We start from the raw sequence: 24,302 nt of genomic DNA, 5'->3' as shown, positions 1-24,302 counted from the left end.
TCCTGTCCAAAATTGCAGAAAATTCTATCCTGAAGAATAACTGGATCTATTCTCCTATGCACAGACTGTCAATACCCACGTAGAATAATTTCAACAACCATAAAATGCGTAGAATTTTAAATATCCTAACTTTCTGTTGAGCGTTCATAATTCGATTTTAACATTATAATAAAATATCTCAATCTTATTAGCTAAAATACATACATCAGCATACAAATGATGGCACTAACGTTAGGCTTATTTTATTTGTGTGAAACAAGTCGGGCATCCTGTTAGCTAGCTTTTAAGTAACATTCATAAAATAGGCTATGATTGCTGTTCTTGTGCACATCAATCAAGACACGTGCGTTTGCATGGGCTACTGTGACAGACTTACACGTTTCTTCAACAAGTGTTTAGTGAGCACCTACTATGTGCCAGGCAATATGAGAGGACAAGGTTAGCCCAATGAGCAAAAGAGATGTGGTCTCAGTTCCTTAAAAGTATTTTATAAGATAAGCAACAACGGCAACAAAAAAAGCTTATAGAAAGCACTTTTAAAGAAAGACATGAAAATCCAGACATGTGAAATAGACCCCTGAATTATTTAAAGCTGAAACCAAAACTGACTTAGGCAACTTCCTGATTTTTGACACATTTAAAGACAGGACTATGAAGATAACAAGGGAGACACGTCTTCAGTTTTCTGTGCAATGACAAAAATTTTCTTAGTTTCAATACTGGGTGTCAACTATGGGAGTTCCAATACTGGGAGTCAACTGGACTCCCAGCTCTAAGCAAATTGGCATAGCACCACCCATCTCAAGGAGTACTCTGTAAGATGCCTGACACACAGTGAGTGAATTCTCAACCAAGGCAATGCTTAGGCTTTTACTCCTGGTGGGGAACATACATGCTTTCCGTGAACATCAATAGTAAAATTTGTAGATGAGAACTGAGATGTTTGCTTTTAACTTACTGCAGCCTAAAGAAACTACACTATGGCCATTTTATCCTGTCCTCCTTCTAGACATGCTCTCCAATCAGAGATGACCCTTACCCCTCCCCATCCCCTATGCAAATCCAAACTTGCCCACTTAAACAGCCCAGTCTTATGTTCCAGTCTCTATTTTTTAAGGCAAAGGTAGCTATTTTGATGAATATATCTGCTAAGTGCTTTTAGCTTAATCTACCATTTATTCCAGAAAACACATTTCTATTTTCAAAGATGACCCCTACATTCTGGACAAAATGGCAAAGTAAACATTATTTCTGCTCCTTTCCAAAATCCTACCCAAAGAACTTACACAAAGGCATACACTGACAAGGAAAAAGATCAGAGAGAACAGAGCAACAATAAAATTCTGGAAATTATAAAGCAAGTGGACAAGGGATTACTAACCTAGCAAGGAGTTAAAACATTGAATCTTAAGCTAACAGTAGAGAATGCCAAGAAACAACCTAAATTACACCATTTGATAAATACCCAGGAATCAGAATTAAAGCCTGAGTACCTATGAAAAAGGAGGTGATAGTGGGGGCTAAAAACAGAGTTTGGTTAAAGCCTTTTTAAGAAGGGAGAGGACCTATCATCCTTTGTCCTTCCTTAGCAGGTCATTAGACAGGCTAGACTCTGACTCTATACCAGGTGAGAGGTACTTTATCTGTAAAGAGGAGGATGAGATTAATGTTTTTATATGGAATGTGGACCTCCAAGTCCTCTTTCTTCACCTACTGTCCAGCACACGGACCCATATCATAGGCAGGAGGATGAAAAACCTTTTTCTATAAAGTACAAAAGAAGAAACAGGGGCGCCTGGGTGACTCAGTCAGTTAAGCATCTGACTCTTGATTTTGGCTCAGGTCATGATCTCATGGTCATGAGTTCAAGCCCTATGTCGGGCTTCACACTGAGGGTGGAACCTCCTTGGGGCTCTCTCTCTCTTTCTCTCTGTCTCTGTCTCTGCCCCTCTCCCCACTGCCTGAAAAAATAAACAAACATTTTTTAAAAAAGAAGAAAGAAAGAGGTGAAAAACAATTTAAAAAAGGAATTTGGAAGTCCAGTACTTTAAATTCAAATTCTGAATAACAGAAATTTCAGAGAGAAGACATCATACTGTGGTGGTTGGGGATAGGGGTAATAGAAACAGATCACCTACAAAGTACCTAAGGTCAAAAAAGCTTTGGACTTCTAAACAGCGACGCTGGAAACTAAAAAATAATGGAACAGTACCTTTAAACTTTTGGGGAAAATGTATTTTCAACCCAGAATTCTATACTCAAGCCAAATCATCAATCAAATATGAGGTAGAATAAAGACATTTTTTTGGATATACAAAGTCTTAAAAAAATATTTCCTATAATCTTTCTCAGAAAGAGACAGGGAAATGCCTTACAACAAAACAAGGAAGTCAAGCGAAAAAGATACAGACTCTAGAATCCTAACCTGAAATTCAACAGAGGACAGAGGCAGAGAGCACCCCCGGATAACAGCAAAGGGAAATTCTGTGATGACAGCTGTGCACTGGACTGGGAGGCCATCTGTCTAGACTAGGTATAGTAGGCTATAGGAGAGATTTCTTCAGAAACATGAAACTCAGAATTCCTGATGGGTCCAAATTTCTTGGGAGGAGATTTAGACAATTTGGGATTGAATAGGTTGTAAGTATAAATTAAACTAACAACCCCAAACAATTATGTAGTTATAGGAGAGTAATCCTGATATAAAACATGGATCTGCTGTAATTGGTATTTCCATAACCACAAGCATATAATCGTTACATATTGATGTAACTCAAATTAGGATTCAGCTGTACTGGGAGGATGAATACAGTTCTTGAAGGAACAAGAGTGGTGCCTGTCTCTGGCAGCAAGGGCTGAAAATGAGCTAAATCATCACCTTCTGCACAAGGAAATCAATAGATGATGCCCAAAATGGAAAAATCAAGAAATAGTAATAGAAGCATATTATTTAGAGATACAAATATAAACACCAAAAGAATAAGTAAACGTAGTTGAAAGTGGTTCCCTTTGGGGAGAGGGAAATAAATGAAATAGAAAGGGACAGACTTTTTTTTTTATCAGACTTTCATTTTTCATTACTCTTCAATTATGTGTGCATGTTTGATACAATTAAAAACTAGAGAAAGGAAGGAAGGAAGGAAGGAAGGAAGGAAGAAAGGAAGAGAAGCAAGCAGGAATAAAGAACGCTATAGGCTTTCTGGAAATTCAAAACACCACCTACAGGGCAATGCTGTGAATTCTGGCAGCAGGTAACCAGGAGCTCTCCATCCTGCCTGCGCACTTCTTTCTCCCTGTCTTTCTCACATAACCACCTCTTTACAGATTCCACTTGAGAATGAGCACTTAGACACAGGTATTAGTGGAATCTGGAATTCCCCCCAAGTTAATTTTTTGATTGCACTAAATCCAAAATTCTGACCAAGGTTTAAAAAAAATTCTAAAAAATAAAGTGATCCTTAAATAAAGTTCAAATAAAGTTCAAATTTTTATAAATTGAAAAGAATATAGCACTGGTAAAAAGAGGAAAGCTCTTGCTGATATTACCACTTGCATAAGACCATAGTTAAAAGCATAATAATTTTGCAAACATAAAAATTAGATTAATGGACATGAATACAACACTAAGAAATAGACCAATTTTATACAAAATCTTAGTATATGGAAAGAAGCCATCAAGAAGTAATAGTGGAGGAAAAAAAAATAAGCAACTAGGCTGGTATAATTGACTAGTAAGAATTGATTCCTCTCTTAATTGGGTGATGGTCATTGAGGAGAGCACTTGTTGGGATGAGCACTGGGTGTTATATGTAAGCCAACTTGACAATAAATTATATTCATACAAAAAAAGAATTTATTCCTCTCTAAAACTTACTGGAGACCCTACGATACACCTTAGGGACATTAAAGAATTAAAAATGCAAAATCAATAACAGAAACACTAACAGAAAGTGAAGTTGAATATCAGTACTCTGGGAAAATGATAATTTTCTTTTTTTTTTTAATTTCCTTTTTTTAAGTTTATTTTATTTATTTATTTTGAGAGAGAGAGAGAGGGAGAGAGCAGAGAGAACATACATGCAAGGGAGAGGCAGAGAGAGAGAGACAGAGAGACAGAGAGAGAGAGAGAGAGAATCCCAAGCAGGTTCTGCACTGTCAGCACAGAGACTGACTCGAAGCTCAGTCTCACAAATTGTGAGATCATGGCCTGAGCCCAAATCAAGAGTCGGATACTCAACCGACTGAGCCACGCAGGTGCCCTGAAAATGATAACTTTCCATGAGATGTGAGGCTATGGAAGAAATCTCAGAGAAAAAGATAACCAAATTTGACTAAATAAAATGTGAAATCTCTCTGCAACAAAAAGGAGTAACAAATACTAAGGATTAAAGCAAGAGATTGGAAGAAAATATTTGCACAAAACATAACAGACATTGTGTAGGTACTTGGTATTGTATGCAGAGACACCCCAACTGGTAAAATAACATGGCAATAAATTATCGAGTAAAGTATATAGAAAGACATTTCACAGGAGATAAAATATTCTCAATAAAAATATGAAATATTTATTATCTGCTATTTGGAAAATATATGCAAATTAAAAATAGTACATTAGACTTATTAATTTATCCAGAAATGAGTGGGAAAATCAGAATATAAGATTTATCTATGCTTTAGCTACTAGGACTAGATGGAAAGAATACAAATGAAAAAACATATTGTGTACATGGATGGCCCTAGCAGGCAGTATATTAAGCGAAATAAGTCAAACACAGACAGACAAATACCACATGATTTCACTTGCATGTGGAATCTAGAAAACCAAACAGATGAGAAAACAAAAACAAAACAGAAACATACTCATAAATACAGAGAGCAAACTGGTGGTGCCAGAAGCATGGGAGGTGCTGGGATGGAAGAAGTAGGTGAAGGGGATTAAGATCTACAAACTTCTAGTTATGAAATAAATAAGCCACAGGAATGTAAAGGACAGCATAGAGGATGGAGTCAATAACACTGTAATAACATTGTACAGTGACAGACGGTAACTACACTTATTGTGGTGAGCATTGTAATGTATATAAATGTCAAGTCACTATGTTGCATACCTGAAACGAATATGATATTTCATGTACTATGGTTCAATTAAAAATAAAAATTTAAAAACCCTTATGCTGTGCTCACGCTGTTATCCGTGGTATGTATAGGTATCTAGATATCAACAAAAAGGAGAAAATGTCTGTAGCACTCTAAGTTTCGGCAAAGGGCAATTAATAACTTGACAAATTTTCCAACTAAACAACAACAAATATACACCGACAGGATGGAATGTTCCTCTTTTCAGATGAGTTGACACTATTATAATTTTGATTCTTTAGGGAACAAGTTGTAAAGAGTTTCATCTTCTAGAGTTCTCCATTTTCTAAAGGAGAAAATATTTCATTTCACCACCCTAACCTTTTATTTAAAAATTCCAATTCTTAAGGAAAATATCAAAGTTGAACGAATTTACAGTTAACAAAGTATTCCACAAAATTCATAGTGGCCTAACTTATAACCTATACTTCAGCAATAAACTAAGTTTGAACTATACAAAATAGAAGCAAAAGAACAAATGTCAAGAATTATTTCCAACCATTCAGACACTCCCTATATATAATATTCACTGTAAAAGCAAGACAAAAAATTAGAACATAAATTAAGTCATACTTGAAATAAACCAAGGAACATGCCAAGGCATGGGAAGAAAGACGTAAGAAAACACGGTAAATGGTCATCACAGGACATCACATGCCGTCAGAGTCATATTTTGAGACTGAATTATGTTGTCACTTGCACAATGATTTTTAATTCTGATTTTTAGTATCAATGTTATTCTAAAATGTTGGATGGCGTAGACATGTGTTTAAGTTGACTTAGGTGAGACCCAGCAGAACATTCTACACTTTTGTCTACATCTCGTAAGTGCTGCTTCATGATGACTTAATCCTCCCCTCCCTGCCATCAGTCAACTGACTGGCATTTTTAGTACTTAAAGTAGACATTCACAAGATAAATATGCCCGTGTTAGCCCTTGGTGTCTTTGCTTTGCGATGTCAGGTTAAACAAGAAATATGTTCTCAACAGAGAACCAATCTGGTTACTTTCTCAACCCAAGGATCCCTTCTTAACTCAGATACCACATTCAAGGTTGTTTATTAAATGTAATTAATGTAAATAAATTATAAAGAAGAGCTGCAGGAGATTCAAAGATTGAAAAATCCAGAAATCACAATCCCTGCCCTCAACTAAGTCTGTAAGTTATGGGGAAAAACAAGCAGGTACAGAAATAATACAAGGGAAAGAACGGGCCAGAAAAAGACAGAAGAGCCCAGTAGGAGCTGCCACACCAGGCAGAGGCCACATACTACAAAAACCACTGCTGCAGGAAGAAGAGAAGAACAGACACTGACCACTGAGCAAATGTGCCTCAAACTGGGTCTGTAACAGAACCCAAGGCAAATCTGTCAAGCACCCTCCTGGGCCAGAATCCTCAGATTCTTAAAATTAACTTTTAAAAAGTTGTGATATAAAGCTCATGATTTTCAGAGCCCTAAATTTATCTTCTTTTACTACATATTAAAATATTAATTAACTTTGGGCAATGGCACATCGAATGAAATGCAAACCGACTTCCTTCTCTGTTCTTTGCTATCTATTTTAGTCATTAAATGAAGGAGTGATTTTCTTGATCTCTCTTCGTCAACACGTGTGCTTACACACTGGACAGGCAGAAAGACAGACACGTGCGCACGCGCACACACACACACACACACACACACACACACACACACACGTGAAGGATCGGCCGATTTTGAATTAGACCGAAAGATTTTCCTTTGTTAAAAAGAGGTCCTTTGTCTTATCACCAAAGCCAGCCTCATAGCTCCTATTCCTGTATGTTTCACAAGAATGGGAAACTCTCTGACCTTAGACTAAGCTGGAGGACTGATTCTATGATCTCACACTTTGTGGCACTTCCTCTTTCCTGATATTTATTGTATTCTATTGTTAATTGTTTTACTGTCTATCCTGTCTGCTCGCCCATAAGTTCCAGGGGGTCAGGGGCTATACCTGCTGTGTTTGCCATGTACCCCGAAGCGCCCAGCATATAGCATCATATTGTCCTAGGAATTTATCAGACTCTTCTTTAGGCGACTAATACTTCCTGCAATGACCGGACTCAGAATCAGTAGGTTTAAAAGTGCTTTTCCCTTTGAAGAACAGTAATTATTCCCAATTTCAATGAATAAGATAATGTATTTTCCTGTTCATAGTTCTCTCTCTCTCATCCTTTTGTATGGTCATTTAATTAAAAAAAAAATTTTTTTTTAAGAGAGCATGTGTGCATGCCCATGCAAGAGTGGGAGAGGGGCAGAGGGAGCAGAGGGATTGAGAGAGAGAGAATCCTTTTTCCTTTTAATTTTATAAATGTTTATTTATTTTTGAGAGACAGAGAGAAACAGAACATGAGCAGGGGAGGGACAGAAAGAGAGGGAGACACAGAATGCCAAGCAGGCTCCAGGCTCTGAGCTGTCAGCACAGAGCCCAATGGGGGGCTTGAGCCCATGAATCATGAAATCATAACCTGAGCCAGTCAGACACTTAACCAACTGAGTCATCCAGGCACCGAGAGAGAGAGAAAGAGAGAGAGAGAGAGAGAGAGAGAGAGAGAGAGAGAGAGAGAATCTTAGGCAGGCTCCATGCTCAGCACAGAGTCCAATGTGGGGCTTGATTCCACAACCCTGGGATCATGACCTGCGCCGAAATCAACAGTCAGATGCTCAATGGGCTGAGCCACCCAGGTGCCCCTGTATGGTCATTTAAAGTTAGCAGACAGTACCTCAAAGCTTTATCTGACATAAAACTTCTTGGAACCTTCTTATTCTCCTAGAAAGTTTTCTGATTCCTATAAAATCACTGATTTCCCCCCTGTGACTATTGAAGGAATTTGGCATCTCTCACCCAGCTACTAAAAGGCCAAGTCAGAATCATCACTCTCTTTCCAGCAATCTGGGGCAGATGCCAGCCAAAGAATTTGGGGCAGGCTCTCTTGGCCACACCAGGATTTTGCTATGAAAGATTAGGGGTGAGTGTCATTATATGAAGCCTGCCAGGCGGCCCCCTGGTTTTCATTAACTTCTTGCTAATTTGAAAAATCTCAATAGGCTTGGTCACCAGCAAAAGCATAAGAGTTTGGGTCTATGGTTCTCAAACTATAACATGTATAAAAATCAGGTGGGCGAGTTTTTTGAAAATATCAATTCATAGGCTCCACTCTCAAATATTCTGTTCCAATAGATATCAAATGTGAGCCTGGACTCTCTGTTTTTCTATTTTGTTGTTTGGTTGGCAGGGGCGGGGGTTTGTTTTTAGAGATCCCAGGTAATTCTGGTGATTATAATCTACAGGCTACATGTTGAGAGTCACTGGACTGTTCTGGGGTTTTTCAAAGGCATAGAAAAATGAGAAAGGGAAGAAGGGAGAAAAAAGAGAGAAAACGTAGCTTAATATCCATTCAACAATGTTACGGCCCTGAATTACAGCAAAGACTAGCATGCATTCCACTTCTGTTCTGGGTCCAGACAGATAAGGGCTTCCCGTTAGCTGTGGCGTCAGAGGTTACTTCTCTACCAGGTACCACCACTCCACCCATCCTGGCCCTCCTTCACCAGGCTCCTAACCTTCCTGGGAGTAAGGCTACTTTACCTTCCTGCTGCCCAGTCAGCCATTCTAAATCTTTAAGGGCCTTGGAAAAAATGCCAACTTTCTGGGCTCCACTCAGCAGGGCAACCGTCTGGGCCAGAAAGACACGAGCAAGGCCCTTGCAGAGAAAAACATTCCCTTCCGTACAACAGTTGTGGATGATGTGAGACTCTGATCCCTTTAGGACCAAGGCCCTCATTCTCCCAGTTGCCAGAAATGTTGACTACCGAAGGCTCACAGCTCGAGGAACTGCCCTTGACTGAAGGAAAGCTGCTCGCTCCAAGACGGCACCTTCTGCCTGGTGTGGCCTGCAACCAATGACCTGTTTAGGCAGGGCATTCAGATGACCAGCTCGTGTGCTGGCAGAGCAATTCTGAAGGGCCATTCCAGCTCCAAGGCTGGGCCCACCACTGTACCTGCACTGCGGTTCAGTTCCTCCCTCTGCATAATCCTGCTGCTCTCTCTCCCTGACAAGCGCTGTTCCCACAGCACCTCTCAATAAACCCCCTGTACGCAAATCTCACAGTCTATTTTCAGGAAACTTGAACTAAGAGAGTGAAGTTGCCTTTTTCAGTCAGGTAGCGACAGCACAGGAGTGGGCGTCTGCACCTTACTTCTAGAGAAATCGGGTGGTCACTTAATTTCTCCAAGAGTGTCCCTCCTCATGTATAGACCTCAAATACAGATAACAACAATAATACTTTTTGCCAGGCTTTTATGAGAAGGAAAAGAGGAAATATATATGAGAGTATTTTGTAACTAATGAAGAGCTGTATAGTATTATCAGCTAGGCCCTGGTTTACCATGCAGTAATCAGGGAAGGCAGGAGGGATTTACCAACATGATATGATTCAGCTTACACACTGTGTCCTACTTTCTCAAATCAACAGATCTGTGTCACTAATCAATACACCTGGGCACGTAATAAAAAAAAATTAGAAGTAAAACCAGGTGACACATGCGTTGCTGCAATCCTGAAACTGAAACAGTAGACAGAATAATACTTGTTTACTCCGTTTCCATATGAAGATAGCAACAGAGCAATTTCCACTACTCTGTAAAGTCGGAATTCACATTTTTGCCCAATAAGTTATGCAATGAGTAATGGAATATCACTTTACATCCTGGAGCAGAGAAACAAGTAAAACAGCTGGGTATACAAAAGGAGGAATACTTTTCCAGGCAACTTAGTATTTTCTGCATTACCTGGATACTGTAGCCACTGAAAAGAAACAACAAAACAAAACAGTACACAAATCAAGTTGAAAACATTGAGTTAGCTCAAGGAGGATAACAAGAAATTACCAATTCTAAAACTATGCTTTATGTTAGAAGTTACCAAATTATTGAACGTTACCAAGAACTTACATGAGATATACAAATAACGTCTAGTATTTACAGATGTAGACGGCGTGGTTAACAAATGACTTCATCTGACAGATGGTTTTATTATCAGCAAAAGTCACGGAATGGTTAAAACTGGAAGGAAGCTGACAGACCTATGAAAGCCCCCAGCCCCAGTGATTCTCTGCTTACAGAGAAACCACAATCAAAATGAAGAAGCAAGACAGACCCACGTAAAATACTAACCCAAACTCTTCCCTTTCTTATTATTTGAGCACTGAATGAATTACAGACAGGTATACAGGGATTCAGACCAAGGGGTAAACATGTGGGCTAGATCAATCCAGAAGGCTTCATGTCAGTCTCATATATTGAGAAGCTATAAATACCTTGATTTCCTGTTAAATCTGAAGAAATGCTGAATGAAACTTTTCCTTCATGCATGGAGAAAATATTTTAGAACTTCAAACTTAGAGAGGAGTTTGCTGATTCTGTTTAGGTAGAATAATAATTCAGTGTTTACAATCTTTAAATAGTCCAAAGTGAGGCTTGTGAGGAACAGATAATTAGACCCTGATTCCTGAACAAAAATCATAGTCTTAATCCAACTCGTGAAACAATGAGAATGGTGAAGAGCTGAGGCCAGGTTTTGAGGGGAAGGAGGGAGTTGGGGTTGTTTATCAAAAACACCCTTATCAAGACCAAAGGAATCTACCTGAATGCTGAAAACAGAAAACAAGCCCTGTGGGGCACTTGGTGGGTCAGGCGGTTAAGTGTCCAACTTTGGCTCAGGTCATGATCTCACAGTTTGTAAGTTTGGGCCCCACGTAGGGCTCTGTGCTAGCAGCTAGAAGCCTGGAGTCTGCTTTGGATTCTGCGTCTCCTTCTATCTGCCCCTCCCCTACCTGTGCTCTCTCTCTCTCTCTCTCAAAAATTAATAAACATTAAAAATAAAAAGAAAGAAAACAGGCCCTAATCCCTAGAAGTACGAGCCATTTTGCTCAGTTAAAGTCAAGAGGACAGGGACACTGCCAGCCAGCTTCACTTAATAAGGTTCTGGAAGTTAGAGACAAGAGGGGCAGGTAAGCTTCAGGGTGAAACCAGAACAAAACAGGCCCTAGAAGGCAGACCACAAAACAGGAGTGTAAGACTTGAGTTATGCACCTGCCTGAATTTTGTTAGTAATTCTTGTACCATTGGACCCTGTTCTGTAGATTAATACCCCCGGGCCAGGCTTTCTATTTCCCCTTTCTATTTCAGCCTTTCTAGTATCCCCAGAGGAATACTACAGATTTTAGCAACAGATCATTGACTGCCTCTAAGAAACACAAAGCAGTGAACATTCAGTGTCTAGGGAGAGTAGTAACCAAGGCAGCTCGGAAGACGTAGTTGTGGAAGCTCTGGGAACTTTCAGCGAGAGTGAGTCTTCATAAAAGTGTTTTAATTCCCAGGAGAAATTTTCTGATTATTCTAGGTCTATTCCTAGATCAACCAGATATTCCTTGGGGTGAACCAAGGGGGAGGGGTGCCATGCAGCACAACAGAGCCTCTGAGGGCCCATTTTATATATCGGGCTAACCCTGAATGAGGAACAATTGTTGGCGTCAAGACAGTGACTCCAGTTTGAGTTTGCCACAGTGTCTGAGACTTCATTCGTTCACTCATTCATTCATTCATTCTTGGAGATACCATAGCAAAGCAGTGTGGTTCAGAATGTAAGTTCTGGAGCTAAGCGCTTGGGATCAATTCCTACCTCTATCAATTACTAACATTACACTTCATTCACCTGTCAAAAGCAGTCAATTATAGCACCCATCTCACAGGATTTCAGTGAGGAGGAAAAGACCGAGTTCATATAATGAGCCTAGAATTGTGCCTGGCACCGATAAACATTTTAGCTATTGTTGTTGTTGTTGTTATTATTCATTCATTCAAAAACTTAATGAGCACTGATTATGTGCCAAGCGCTGAATGAGGCCCTCATTTAGCACACCTATTCTTTCACTTACATCCCACTCTTAGTCATTAACTAGGAATGTAGGAGTCATCCTAAACTTCCTCTCACTGCCCACCTCTAAAGATGTAGCCAAGTTCTGCCTATTAAACACGTCAGCTCCTTCCCTCTTTTCCACTCCTCACCATCACTGCCTGACTCAAGCCTTCTCCAATTTCTCTTCTCAAATATTATAGTAATCTCCTGTGTGTCCCCTAAGGCTAGAGTTGTGTTCATCCAATCTGTTCTCCATCTTGATTCTAAATTGTCTTTCCAAAACACATATCTGACGATATCATTCACCTGCTGAAGTCTTCCATAGGATAAAGTCACAGGTCCAACATGGCACATGGGCCTTTGTGATGCGGCCCAATCTGTCTCCCCAGCTCTCACCCCGTGCCACACTGACCAGGCTGGTGTTCCCTGACAACACAATGTTGATCCTTCTGCTGGGCTGACTATCCCTCCCTCTGCCTGAAAACTCCCCCTTTTACATTAAGGCTCATTATTCAATTAATAAATACTTCCTAACACCTGCCACCAGTAATGCCTGTACCAAGGCCAGGGAGTACAGCGATGAAGAACACACTCAACCCTTTCTTCCCCATAGATAAAGTAACTTTGAGGCCCTCAAGAGAGAAAAGAAATATGGAAATTAGAGTTATCTCAAATTTAGTATTGTTTCCCTCACTAGCTGCATACCTTACAGAATTGTAGAAATTGAACAGATTTTGGCATCAAGTCCAAAAGTACCTCAGGAGATTTCAGTCTCAACAGTAAACTGTGACGCAGTGGGTTTAGTCATTTTGACTTGTGCGGCAATAGTGTGTTAGAAAAGATTGATTTGAACTATAAAAAACAATGATCAGTAGGTTGCTTCAATATGGTGTTATAAAATTATAAGCCATTAATTAGCTACTCTGTTTTTACTTTAAAAAAATTTTTTAACATTTATTTTTGAGATATAGAAACAGAGCGTGAGCAGGGGAGGGGCAGAGAGAGAGGGAGACACAGAATCCAAAGCAGGCTCCAGGCCTCTAAGCTGTCCACACAGAGCTGACATGGGGCTCAAACCCACAAACTGTGAGATCATGACCTGAGCCAAAGTTGGATGCTTAACCAACTCAGCCACCTAGGCACCCCACTACTTTATTTTTAAAAGGTGAGTAAATTATAAGTACCTGTGATTGTCTAGGGGTAATACCAGGCTGGGTTTCTTTTTACCCACGAAATAATATGAAATATGGTCATCAAACACTTTAAAAATCATGCCTTTCCAATTAATACATTTTTAAATCATTCACTGAATGAAATGCTTACTGAATAAGCACAACAGGCTGTCGACAAAAGAGGTGATTAAATTTAAAACTTTACTCATTCTTTCAGCAATGAGGAAACATCCAAAATCTGTTCATTCAAAATCTCAGATCTGCACAAACACCAGTCATATTGGGACAGAAGCTCTACTGTGGGCATAGATTGGTCATAGCTCCCATCTCCCTCGTTGGCTCTTCCAACCTTCCACACTAGTCTTTATGGCCCTTTTCAGCAACATCCTGTCGTATTCACAATTACATAACCAGAGCTCTGTGAAGAGTGTGGCACAAAGAAGGTGCCTGATAACTGTTTGTTGCGCTGACCTCAGCTCAACTCGCCTCCAACAGAGATGCTGTCCTCTTCTCCACTAAGCTTGGAGACAGTACAGTTCCTTCCCAAGAGCAATGGGACCTCTCAGCTTAAATATTTTAATTTCTCAGCTCCAACTGGTATCCACCGTCTTCAAAAATTTTCACGTGGCACTAACTTACTAAAGACAAACTGTCCAAATTATTTGGATTCAGAGAGTGACATTCAATCACTTTGTATAATGGCATATTTCTACCATACCATACCATTGAAAGTATTAACATACAGTTATTGAATAATGAACTTCATTTTCTCTTGGGCCTCTGTGGCAAAGCACATGATTTCAATGGTTATCTGACATCAGCCTAGTGACCCTAGCTGGTATGCTGTACCATCAGGCACTTTAGGAAACTGAAAACTTGAACTGTTACTTCCGATACCACTAGCTCGAGTTTAACACTGAATGCATTTCACATCTGAATCTTCCTTTACACACACCCAGAGCAAACCTCACTTTTCAAAAGTTCATTAACAAAGACTCAACTTAAAAGAGCAGCCCTGTGACTCATCTTTGGATACCCGGGTGGAAATAACAACTCCTCCCTTTGCTGAGAAACGGCTTAAACAAGTGCATGAGAACCACAGGAAGTAATAACAGATCTCAGCTAGTGTCAGCGAAGTCTAGAATTCCCTCCCGGGACGGTGTGGTTCTTGAAGTCACGTTGCCACTACTTGTCTTCATTCTTCTAAAAGAAAAAAGTCTTATGTGGGCTTGGAAGGAACTATTTCAAGGCAATATCAATTTCTTCGTATTTCCTGGCTCCTGAGTCATTATGTCAAGTTCAAGTCAAGAAGCACCCATTCGGGTGTTTTTGAGAAAGCGCAAGCTAAAATAGGGAGTGAACAGACGATCACACCGAAGTAATGTCCCCAGTAATTCAAAACAACCTCAGCCTTTCGACTTAAAACAAAAGTAGTCTTACTTAGAGACTTTGTGCCAGAAGCCTATCAACAGGTATCTGAAAGAATTTCTGTGAAGCCCTAAATGCGCAGTCCCTTGCCCACTGGGAGAAAAAAAATCACTCTGATGTACATAAGAAACCCAAGGCCGTGTTTCTCGAGGCGCGAAAAGGCGGCGTGAGCACCGGGGCCAGACCCGAAATCCCTCCCCGGGACATCCCTGGACGCCCCATCCAGCGAGGCCACCCCGACGCCCCCCCGCAGCTCTCGGCGCACAACTCAGCGGGGCGCGTCCTCGCTCCTCCTGGGGCGCTTAGGGAGAGAAAAAGAGGCACAAGGGGAAAAAACGAACCAGGTACGGGACCGAGCGTGCGAACCGAGAAGCTATGTCCTGCGCGGGCGCCGGTCCCACGCTGGGCGTCGTGAGAAGGAAGGAAACCTGTCGCGCGACTCCTGGCGGCGGGGATCCCGGCGCCTCCCGCGGCCCAGGCCGGGGTCCTCCGCGGCCCCGCGAGCACCGCGCCGCTGCCGCCGCATCAGGGCGCCGCCGACCCAGCCCCCAGCAGCGTCGGCAGCACCCACAGCTGGGGGAGCAGGCCCCGCCCCGGGACAACGGCGCCGGCCGCCCGCACGCCCGTCCCCGCCCCGCCCGGAGTGCGAGAGCCCGGGGGGCCGGCAGCCCGGGGCCGCGCCGCTCCTGCAGCCTCACCTCGCCTGTGAGCCCGCGGACGGTCTCCGTGGCGGCCCGAGGCGCCTCACCTGCTCCCCGACCCTCCTCGCGGGGAGGGGCCCGGGGGCGCCGGACTTTCCCCAGGAATCCCCCTCGCGCCGGTGACGTCTGCCGGCCGCTGCGTTCCGCGGGGCGCGGCCGCGTGCGCGGGTTCTGAGTGTGGGTGTGGCCCCCAGCCGTGCACCTGCTGCGACCCGCGAGGCGGCGGGCCGCGAGCCCGAGCGTATAAACCGAGGCTGAGCACCGCCAAGTCAGATCCCTCTTGGACTCACCCGCCTCAAGTGGGCCAGAACCCCAGCTAGAACCCCAGCCGGCTTCGTTCATTCATTCATTCATTCAGTACCAAATGAGCGTCCACCCAAGGGCTGAGGATACTTACCGTGGTTAAAAATACCAAGACCGTGACTTCGAAGACCTGGCATTCCGGTGGGGAAAGACAAACACGTAAAGTGTACATTACGCTAAATGGTGGTAAGTACCTTGAAAATAAGACTGAGACTTAAAAGTTAGGGAATGTTAAACACACACAGACAATAAAGTAGTATTAGACCACAATCCGAAGTAAAAAGAAAATCCATGAGTTCCTAATGGTATAAGTAGTTGAATAAATAAATAAATGCTAAAGAGATCAATCTCCCCTGCAGAAGAATTCGTAAAAGTTTATGTAGATACTCGACCCTTAAGGACAAGCATAACTTCCCACTCCTTAAGTATGGCCTGCCCATAGTGACTTCTCCCAAAATATAAGTCGTAGAAAGGAGATAAAGAATAAGTTCACAATGGAAACACCACCTCAGCCAGAAGATCAAGGTCCATATTCACAGCCATAAATCATATTGATAGTATGTGCTCATGATATGATGTGATGAAAATGTCACTTTAGCTCTGTGGCTTTCCTCCCCCAAGCCCATGACCCCAGTTCTTATAAGAAAAATGTGACAACAGAGGGACATCCTCCAAAATACATGGCCAATATTTCTCTGAGCTGTCCATGTCATCAGAAACAAGGAAAGTCTGAAAAACTGCTACAGTCTAGAGGAGCCTAAGGAGACATGTCACGTAAATATATACATGAGATCCTGAATGGGATCCTGGAACAGAAAAGGGCCATGAGGTAAAAAGTAAGGAAATCTGAATAAAGGATGGACTTTCATTAGCAATATAGTATCAAGATTTGTTCGTTAGTTGTGATGGTGTGCCATATTAATTAGAAGATGGTAATAATAGGAGAGGTAATAATGGGTACGAGGTTTATGAAAACACTCTATACTGTCCTTGCAATTTTTCTGTAAATCTAAAACTGTTCTAAAAAATAACGTTTATTTAAAGTAAAGCTATAGGCACCTGGGTGGCTCAGGCGGTTAAGCATCCGACTTCGGCTCAGGTCATGATCTCACAGTCCGTGGGTTACAGTCCTGCGTCGGGGTCTGTGCTGACAGCTCGGAGCCTGGAGCCTGCTTCAGATTCTGTGTCTCCCTCTCTCCCTGCCCCTTCCCTACTCATGCTCTGTCTCTCCCTCCCTCAAAAATAAATAAACATTAAAAAAAAATTTAAATAAAAGTAAAGCAAATTAAGAGAGATTGAACGGTGCTATAATAAACTAAAAAAAAAAGTTTATTTCAAAGGCTTCGAAGATAAAAAACAAAACAAAACAAAAACAGTTGAAGGAGGAAGTAATGTGGATATTTGGGTGTGACCATTTCAGGCAGAGAGATTGTAGGTGTAGAGGCCCTGAGGCCGGAGCATTTTTGGCTTCTTGGATTAGTATCAAATTGGGTAGAACAGAATGGGGGGTGGGGGGAGAACAATGGATGGATGGGTGATGGAGCTAGGGTTGGAGAATGGAGCATGTAGGGCCTTGGTGGTCATGATAGCTTTAAAAGTTTACTCTGATTGAGAAAGGAAGACATTGAAGAATTTGTAGTAGGGGAGGGACCTGATAGGGTTTTTTTTTTTTTTTTTTTTTTTTTTTTTTTTTTTTAAATTTGCTATTGTGTTGACCAGTTAGGGGGAGAGGATGGAAGAAGGCCGACCAGTTAGGAAACCATGCTTGTTAATTTTATCTGTCAATTCCACTAGGCAATGGGGTGCCCAGGTATTGGGTAAAGATTATTCTGGATGTGTCTGTAAGAGTGTTTTAGATGAGATTAACAATTGAATCTATAGAATGAGTAAAGCAGATTGCCCACCCTAATATGGGTGGGTGTCATCCAATCTGTTGAAGGCCTGAATGGAACAGCAGGCTGGGTAAGGGAGAATTGATCCTGTCTAGGCCTGTCTTTGAGCTTGGATATCAACTTTTTCCTGCCTCCAGACTTGGCCTCAAACTGGAAGTTATACCATTTGCTTTCCTGCTTTTCAGGCCTTCGGACTCAGACTGGAATTATACCACCAACTTTCCTGGGTCCCCATCTTGCCTACTGCTGATCTTGGAAGTTCTCAGCCTCTGTAATGTTTCATATATATATTTGCATACAGTTCTGTTTCACTGGACAACCCTGACTGATAAAAAACTATAGCAGTAGAGCTGATAAGAAGTGGGCAGGTTCTGGGTATATTCCCAAAGAGAAGCTGACACGACTGGTTGATTAATTGGGTGCAGGACATGAGAGAGTAAAAGAAGTGAGTTAAGGTTTTTACTCAGAGCAATTAGAAGAAAAGAGGTTCCTTATGCTAACCAGGAAGACTGCTTGAGCAGGAAGTCGTGGGGTGGGGGGAGGAGAGGGGAGATTGCTGGGAACGAAGAGTTACATTTTGGACACTTTAAGTTTGAGTTGTCAAGAAGGCATTTGGATAGATGTGTCTGGGATGATGATATCAATTGGGAAGTCTTTAGTGTATCGGTGGTGTGCAGGTAGAATTTAGATGTCTGCAGTCTGAGCCATGGGGCACTCCAAAGGTCAGGGATCAAGGAGGATGAAGAATCAAAAAAAGGAGAATGAAAAGGCATAATCAGTGATACAGGAGGTAGACTAACAAAGAATGGTGCTCCAGAAGCCATGTGAAAGAAAGCAATGTTTCAAGAATGAGCAAACTCTATCAAACACTGCTAAAGTCGGTAAAATTAGGACTGAAAACTGAGCGATGGGCTTGGCCATGTGGAGCTCAATGCACACTTGATAAGAAAGATTTGGGTGGTGTCTGGATTGGGCCCAGAGAGAATAAAAAAAAGAGTAAATGGAGACAGAAAAACGAGGCAAAGGCTGGAAGGAAATACAAGGTCAAGAGGGAGATTTTTATTTTTAATTAGAAGATACACCTGTTTGTATGCTCATGGACATAAACCAAAAAAGAAGGAACAAGTGATGATGCGGGAGAGAAAAGATCATTACTGAAGCAATGTTCTTGAGCAGATGAGCAACGATGGAATCCAATGCACATGCAGTGTTGGGGTTAAATTGGAGAAGATAGAATTTTTTTCTGATTGCAGGAGGAGAGGCAGAATATATGGGCACAGATGCTGGTGAACGTGGAGGCAGGAATATGTTTTCTCAGTGAAGAGGCAAAGTTATTGGTGGAGAGTGAGGAGTAGAGACGAAAGTTTGAGAAGAGGGTAGTCAGCTTGAAACATCATCCAGGGGTTGTGAGAGAGTAAATGAACTTTGAAAATATAGTCAGATTGCTGGATAACAATAGGGTCCATTTGAAGTCGCAGATCATGGATATAAAGGGAGACCAGTCAGAATAGTTACGTGTTCTGACCAGTCTCATTTGCCTACTTGGGTACAAATAATGCTAGGCAGAGGTCTAGATACAAGCAGAGTTTAGTGTTGGCCAGCTGAATAGGATGGAGGAGAGAGGACAAGAGCATGGAGCATCTATGCAAGAGAATAATTATAAGGAAGGACCATTGCATTTAAACCAAGGAGGGAGAGAAGAGAGGACATGAATGATGGTGTTGAGGCAAAGTGGAAAGGTGTTAGGTTAATGGATTGGACGCTCCAGGGTGTCAAGATGTTGTGCAGTGACGGGGTTAGAAAGATTCAGTTGGAAAAATGCAAGTTGGTTATGAGGGAGTGGCATCTTTGAGACTTAGATTATGAAGGGATGAAGATATTGGTAATGACAAAGTCTAGACTAACCTGGCTTTTCTGCAGCTGATGTGCCCACCTCCTTCTAGGCTTCCAGGTAGGTCTCCTATGTTTTATAGATTTTTTTCTGGACAGGTTGGCTCTCACCTCCAGTCTGAACTATGAATATGGATGAGGACTCTAGGGTAAATCCAGATAAAGCACAAGGGTTCTGATTTCTCCATCTCCTTGCCAACACTTGTTATCTTCTTAAACCTATCTTTGATTTCCTCCCTATGGAAATTCCTCTCTATGCTGCTAGGCACATGATGGTGTATGAGTAAATGAACAGCTGTTGTTAGCCCTGTCAAAAAAGGAAATGAGGTTAAATGAATCAGCAAGCCCCATCTTGCACATCTTGTTCTAGATCTTCAGTGTCCATTATTGTAGCCACATGTAGCTATTTAAATTTAAATTAATTAAGATGAAGCAAAATTTCAAATTCAGTTCCTTAGTCTCAGTGCCATTCAGTGCATAAGAGCCACCGTAACTAATGGTTATTAGTGCCCACTGCATTGGACTGTGCAGAGTAGGAAATTAGCATGATTGCAGATGGTTCTTTGGTTACTATATTGAGCAGTGCTTTCCAGATCCTGCTAGCACCCTGTGCTTTGTCTCACAATTCATATTTGGATCAGCTTTTCCAGAATTGGACACCTTAAAATTTAAGATAAAGGTCTTTGGGAGGGAGGGACTATGCTGCCTAAAAAGTCTGTGGCCCCTTACTACGTAAATGGCTGCTGTGAAAAGTCTCAAATTTTTATGTTTTAATATTATATTTGGACTTTCAGTGATCACATGGTTCTGTCCCTCTTGATTATCTTTATGAACACAGATTTACTAAACTATTTAAATCTTTCTCTATGTGATTCAAAACTGTTCTCTACTAAACCATTGGTTTAATAAAATATTCTTAGATTCAGAATTGAGATTATGTCTCCACTTAATACTTTGCCAGTTTACTACTTTTTACCCAAAACTTAACACAATAATTAGAGACTGTCAGTAAATATTTGTTGAAAGATGAGTGAATGAATGACACAAGTGAGCTTGTGAACTTTGGAGCTCAGGGCACTGAGATGACATTTTAGAGGGTGGCACCCAGGCATAATGAGATTTAGGAGATCTAGCACTGTTTGTTTGTTTGTTTGTTTGTTTACTTGTTTTTAACAAAACATGGATTTTAAGCTACGGTTTTTTTCTTCCATTGTTCAAAAAGTAGCTTAAAATTTAATTCCTGTAAGGATCTTGTGCAGCGCATGTTTATAAAGCTTCAACTCTTTTATAAGCACTCACCACCAATAAATATAATAACAAGAAAAAATAAATTCTAGATTTTTATAATGTCAACATGTATGCAGGCATCTTCTGTTTGCCCCTTCACGTCTACTTTCTACCTCTCACCATCCTACGCTCTACCCTGGGTGGTTGATCTCTATGGGCTATTGCAATAGTTTCCTCTACCCTTTAACTTCTCTTGGGCTTGGCCAATAGGGGGATCTAGCAGGAGAGCAGAAGCAGCCGGATGGGGTCCAGGAATTTACTTGAAACAGAAGGGCTCTCTGTGTTCTCCACAGGTCACTGTTCTTCTAAAGTGGTCTGTTCTACATGATTCCCTCTCCTTCCTGGTTCTGAATATCTCTCCCTACTCATGATTCTCAGACCTGGGGTATCACATATAGAATACATATAGTTTCCAGTCTGCCTATGCCTTTAAATATTACCTTTCTTTATAAACCTTCACGGAATAATTCTAACTTGAATGTGCCATCTGTTTCCCGATGGGACCCTGATACAGCATCCTTTATCAGTAGCTAGACCACAGTGTCCAAATCCCTGCTCTGAAAATTTTATACCTACAGTCCTTAGAAAAATATTCCCTGATAATTTTAGCATCTTCTTATATCAGTGCACTGGTTAGCTTTATGAAGAAACCATGTCATATGTCATATAATATAGATTTTTCTCCAGCACACTCAGATTAGAAAAATACTGATTCATAGGCAAATCTTTTTGCATTTATCTTCTCTACATAAAATATTATTTATGGAAATACATATAAATAAGACTATAAAACAAGTCAGTTAATTTTTAAGATATTAAATATTTTAATATCTAATAAGCTTTAAATTACTTCTTGATATGGGAGAAAATCTATACCTCAGTACTACAAACCAGCCATCATTACTCAATATACACAGCTTACTGGAGTTTCTAACCCCTCCCTCTACACCGAATAATGGTGCCTGCCAAAAATTCATGTTGTAATCCAATCCCCAACGTGATGGTGTTAGGAAGGAGGACCTTGGGAGGTGATTAGGTCATGCGGATGGAGCCCTCAAGAATGAGATTCATGTTCTTATAAAAGTGGTCCCACGGAGCTCTCTTTCCCCTTCCGTCATGTGAGAACACAACAAGTAGACGGCCATCTATGAACCAGGAAGCGGGCTCTCACCAGACACCAAATCTGTTGGCACCTTGATCTTAGACTTCCCAGTCTCCAGAACTGTGACAAATCAATTTCTGCTATTGATAAGCCATAAAGTCTAGAGTATTTTTCCTATATAGTGTAAAGCCTACATGGACTAAGATACCCTTTGAAGCTCAGTGTTTAACTGTACAATTACTAGCAGACATCAGCTCATCTAAAAATATGTAAACCCCATAATGCTAATACCTATATTAAAGTTAACTGATACTTATTCATCAGTTGCAGTGTGCCAAGCACTATGCTAACATTTTCATATATTATCTTGTTTAATTTTCATCACAAATTGATGAAGTGTGTACAACCCAACCCCATTTGACAGGGGAAGAACGAGCCTTAAAGCCTCCTGTCCACTGCCACAGCACCAGCAAGCAAAAGACCCTAGATTCAAATCCTGGTGTCCAACACAAAAGTTCATGCTCTTAACCACCAATAAAGAATCCAAGAACAACATCAAAGACCACAGAAGAACTGAAAAATAAGGACTATCCAAAACAAAGGATTTCTCTTATCCGGTTACCTACCCTCAAAGAGCAATGTCTAAATCTATATAAGCTTAGAAAACTTACAAAAAAAAAATAAAAGAATGCAACAGATAACTCATAGAAAAGTAAATTTCTTATTGTCTAGTAAGCTTATTTTTCTGTGCATGGTATATAGGAGGGGTAGAAAATTAGTGGTGAAATTGTACTATTTTGGTATTAGCTAAATCTTATTCCTGCCTACAATTCGTGAAATGACATAGTTGTATTGTTTATTTTAACCCAAATTGCAATTATGTGAAAAATTTCCTCTGATATATTGCTATACTTGCAAGAGGCTTGAAGGTGAGCATGTACTGGCTGCTTTATTCATACAAATAGAACATTCTCTGTGAAAGAGAAGGGACTAAAAAATACTAGGTGCAGAGATAGTATAATTGATCTGCTTAATGACACTAAATGGTTTTTTTCTCAACTGTGATTTTGCATAACAAGTTACAAAACTATTTTAAGATGAGACTGTTACTCAATACTCACTTCTGGTAAACCCCTTTTTACACCATCCTCCTGTCCTGAGGAACTGATAAAAGTGAAACAGAAAAGCATAAACAGAATGTAGCAAATGAGCCATGCCTTTTATAGGTAATAGTTTAGTCGTAAGCCTTTAAATATTGATTTTTGAATTTGAATAATTAAATTTGTTCTCAACAAGCATGATTCTCACAAATAGACTAAACATTTTTATAATCCATATTTTGTTCATCTTGATGAATTTGTACCATCCATTTGGAAACTATGTATGTCTACACCAAAAAGCCTTACTTTGGGGCTGAGACATGGTTTTCTTCTCTTTTTCTTCATCCATTTCATCCTCTTCTTGCAGCTCCGCGACTTTGTTTTACTTTTCCCTTCAACACACTCTTCAGGTAGACTGAGTCCTTCCTCAAAGATGGTTTATAGTTTCTGTGAGTGCACGGACCACAGCCAGCATCCTTCCGTGACCCTAAAGAAAATTTAAAAGTACAATCTTGGCACCACAAAAAAACAAACATGTTTCAAATGATGAAGATGTCTTAAAGATGAACATACCAAAAGTGACACTGTGGAAACAGATCAAAGTCTCAGGTGTAAATTCACAGATTCAGTGGACAGACTTCTTGCAGGTGTCTACTCTTGGGATGGTGATCTTGTTGATGAGAACTTGGGGAAGCTGATAGATGTTCCTCTCAGTCCGCAGTTCCTTACCTTACTTATGTGCCCCGAGCGTGAGTAGGAATCTTTGGTAGGAGCTGACATGGCCTTGCATCACTAACTCTCAGTGTTGAAAGCAGGCCACTCTAGCTGATTTCTTTAAACCCTATTTTCTACAAGTTGGTGATGGACAAAGTTGAATTATGAAACAGGAAGAATTGCCACAATTCTACATCCCTAGTCACAAAGAAACATTTACAAAACATTTAATGCCCTCATGCCAATAGGAATCCATAACTGATTACAATGCAAATGTGAGTGCTGCATATAATCTATTCATGCCCTATTGTTTCAGGGCCCCAGGACATCATCTCTCCAACTTCAGTAGTGAGTAGACCCCTTTTCAAGGAAAAAGAATATATGATACCCAGTGTTGACAAATTACCTGAATATGACATATATTCAAGTATATGTAACTTACATAAACATGGTATAAATTCCTTATGGTTACAGCCTCATTAGGAAACTGTAAAATTTAAGCAAATCATATGCAGAATTTAAGAAACAAATGAACAAAGGCCAAAAAAGAGACAAACCAAGAAAGAAACTCTTAACTATAGAGAACACACTGATGGTTACCAGAGGTGGGGGTTGGGGGGGAGGATAGTTGAAA

General features: G+C 40.8%; 1 protein-coding gene across 4 annotated transcripts in view; it reads right to left on the bottom strand.

Moving 5' to 3' along the window:
• STX11 (syntaxin 11) overlaps positions 1–23,785 on the bottom strand; it is a 44,823-nt gene extending 21,038 nt beyond the window's left edge. The window contains exons 1-3 of one of the 4 annotated variants that reach the window (XM_049653034.1): positions 23,528–23,785; positions 23,261–23,441; positions 19,481–19,772 (exon numbers count right to left, since the gene is read on the bottom strand). Coding sequence is in view for 1 of the 4 variants with exons in the window: in XM_049653033.1 (XP_049508990.1) it covers positions 23,261–23,303 (43 nt within the window). In the remaining 3 variants the exon portion in view is untranslated. Of the gene's footprint in view, positions 1–15,020; positions 15,243–15,377; positions 15,473–19,480; positions 19,773–23,260; positions 23,442–23,527 lie in introns of those variants that run through there. The other 3 variants (XM_049653033.1, XM_049653036.1, XM_049653035.1) reach the window with 3 other exon arrangements.
• Positions 23,786–24,302: the final 517 nt, after the last annotated feature.

Source organism: Panthera uncia (genome assembly GCF_023721935.1).
Source record: "Panthera uncia isolate 11264 chromosome B2 unlocalized genomic scaffold, Puncia_PCG_1.0 HiC_scaffold_24, whole genome shotgun sequence".
In the NCBI taxonomy this organism is placed as follows: Eukaryota; Metazoa; Chordata; class Mammalia; order Carnivora; family Felidae; genus Panthera; species Panthera uncia.
The sequence above is the reverse complement of the archived record's forward strand: the minus strand, read 5'-3'. Positions and strand labels throughout refer to the sequence as shown.